Source organism: Ictalurus punctatus, chromosome 18 (genome assembly GCF_001660625.3).
Source record: "Ictalurus punctatus breed USDA103 chromosome 18, Coco_2.0, whole genome shotgun sequence".
In the NCBI taxonomy this organism is placed as follows: Eukaryota; Metazoa; Chordata; class Actinopteri; order Siluriformes; family Ictaluridae; genus Ictalurus; species Ictalurus punctatus.
This window is the reverse complement of record NC_030433.2, coordinates 1560001-1562500: the sequence shown is the minus strand read 5'-3', so window position 1 is coordinate 1562500 and position 2500 is coordinate 1560001. Positions and strand designations below refer to the sequence as shown.

The 2500-nt window shown below is 41.0% G+C and overlaps 1 protein-coding gene across 2 annotated transcripts in view; it reads left to right on the top strand.

Moving 5' to 3' along the window:
• Positions 1-136: 136 nt before the first annotated feature.
• The window catches only part of gnrh2 (gonadotropin-releasing hormone 2), a 2881-nt gene continuing 517 nt past the window's right edge, over positions 137-2500 (top strand). The window contains exons 1-3 of one of the 2 annotated variants that reach the window (XM_017493147.3): positions 137-428; positions 1173-1314; positions 2076-2159. In XM_017493147.3, the coding sequence (XP_017348636.1) occupies positions 1177-1314; positions 2076-2159 (222 nt within the window). In that variant the 5' untranslated portion in view covers positions 137-428; positions 1173-1176. Of the gene's footprint in view, positions 429-682; positions 918-1172; positions 1315-2075; positions 2160-2500 lie in introns of those variants that run through there. The other variant, XM_047161708.2, reaches the window with a different exon arrangement.

The window sequence follows — 2500 nt, the reverse complement described above, 5'->3', positions numbered from 1 at the left end:
TATTCATGACGCAGGCTTAAAGATAATCCACATCTGAAATAGTTAGTAGGCCTATATCTGCAAAATGACTCATGCCTATGGAAGTCCTCGTGTTGTCGCACGCCATTCATTGTGTGTGTGTGTGTGTGTGTGTGTGTGTGTGTGTGTGTGTGTGTGTTTGAGTGCATATATGTATTCGGGCAGCATCTCTCAGGGGGTCAGGGGTGTTTGAAGATGATAATTGGAATCGAGCCGACGTTATGTGTCCCAGTGGAACCCCTCAGACCGTGTGTGTGTGTGTGTGTGTGTGTGTGTGTGTGTGTGTGTGTGCTGGGGTATAAAAAGAGAGAAGTATGAAGATGGTCTCAGGCATTGATACTCCAAGACAAGAGCTCATCAGAGTTCCACATCTCAGAAGATTCAAATCTGAATAAAACACATCAAATAAGGTAAAAGGGTCATATATTTCATCATTTTCCTGATTTTTGATGTCATTTTAGAACATTATAGTGGCATTTATTATCTCTGTGTTAATCCTCTCCACCACATTATTTTCTCCTTTTCCGGTTTATATTGTAATCGGTTAATTATTATTATTATTTTTTTTTTTTAAAGCATTTTCTTAAAATACTGTTATTGTTGTTATGTGTGTGTGTGTGTGTGTGTGTGTGTGTGTGTGTGTGTGTGTGTGTGTGTGTGTGTTGAGGGGCACTCTGTTCTCCCTGCACTTTGGGGGTTTCCTCCAGTTTCCTCCCCCGGTCCTAAGACAGGCGTTCTAGGCTGATTGGCATTTCCAAACTGTCCACAGTGTGTGAATGGGTGTGTGTGCGATTGTACCCTGCGATGAGTTGGCACCCCGTCCAGGGTGTCCTCCATCTCGTGCCCTGAGTTCCCAGGGATAGGCTCCAGGCTCCCTCAGACCCTGTGTAGAATACACGGTACATAAAATGGATCAATGGATATTGTTGCTCTTGTTGTTGTTAAATCAGGACAGTGTCCAGGTCTGAGGCGCAACTAAACAATAACTGTAGCTGTTCTTTTGATGTATATATATATATTCCACAAGAGGAGATTACTCACTTACTATCTGACTTACTTTATTATTAAGATTATTTTATTAATTACCTTTAATATTTCATTGACTGACTGTAAGATCTGTGTGTGTGTGTGTGTGTGTGTGTGTGTGTGTGTAGAGTGATGGTCAGTGTGTGCAGGCTGTTGCTGGTTGCTGCCTTGCTGTTGTGTTTGCAAGCGCAGCTATCTGTTTCTCAACACTGGTCTCATGGCTGGTATCCTGGAGGAAAGAGAGAAATCGACTCTTACAGCTCACCAGAGGTCTGTCTCTTTCTCTCTGTCTCTCTGTCTCTCTCTCTCTCTCTCTCTCACACACACACACACACACACACACACACTCACGCATACATGGGCACACATGCACCCATGCACACATGCATTTCAGAACAAAGGTTTCTTTGTTATAAGATCTGGCGCTTTTTCATAAAACAGCTGTTAACAAAAACATCTGGATTGTGTATTTGCGACACAAGTATTAAAAACATGCTTAAAAACGATCAGTCAAACATGAGCATAAGCTCATGTGAACGAGATAAATGTAAAGCTCCCTGTAAACGCTCTTATTACTCCCAAAATTTTTTTTTTATTCCGTGCGATTAATTGATTGATTCAGTTACGTGTTTGAAATCTAACACGGCTGATCCAGCTCATAAGGACGCAGGTGAATATCAAATCGTTTCAGAGACGAGTCAGTGGAAAATGGTTCATTTATCGAGGCTATTCCAGGACCGCAAGGAACTCAAGCTATGCCACTACAGTATGTTGACTATGCTGAACCCGGTGTGGATTCGAGTGGCTGTCATGTGCGCCGGTCTTTAAACATCACTGAAACGAGACCGTCCAAGCTGAACATATCACACGGATCTCAATTTAAGGTTCAAACTGTATCGTACTAGATACAAGTGTGTAACAAACAAATATAATAGAGCAACATGAAATAGTAGGTCAGAGCAGAAATATTCACATTCCCTGCCAGTGGTTCTGAAATCTCGCCCTCCTGCTGTGCCTCACCGCTCGGACAGATATCTGGGGAGATCAAACTGTGTGAAGCAGGAGAGTGCAGCTATCTGAGGCCACTGAGAACCAACGTCCTGAAGAGCATCCTGGTGAGAACTCTATCTGTATCATTTGAATTATTTTTATTTTTATTAAGAAGCGTTCTACTTCTGAACTTAAAACATAACTATTCCTGTTTCCAAACTGTTATAAAGGCACATATTTAATTTCACATGTACAGTGCTGTGGGAAAAGTATTTGCTTTGATTTGTGTGTGTGTGTGTGTGTGTGTGTGTGTATCTCATACTAAATAGTTTTAGATCTTCAAACGAAATACAACAGAAAACAAAAGCAACCTGAGTAAACACACAATGCAGTTATTTATTTATTTATTTATTTATTGAAGGAAAAGAAAAAAAAAAGGTTATCCAACACCTATCACCCATGTGAA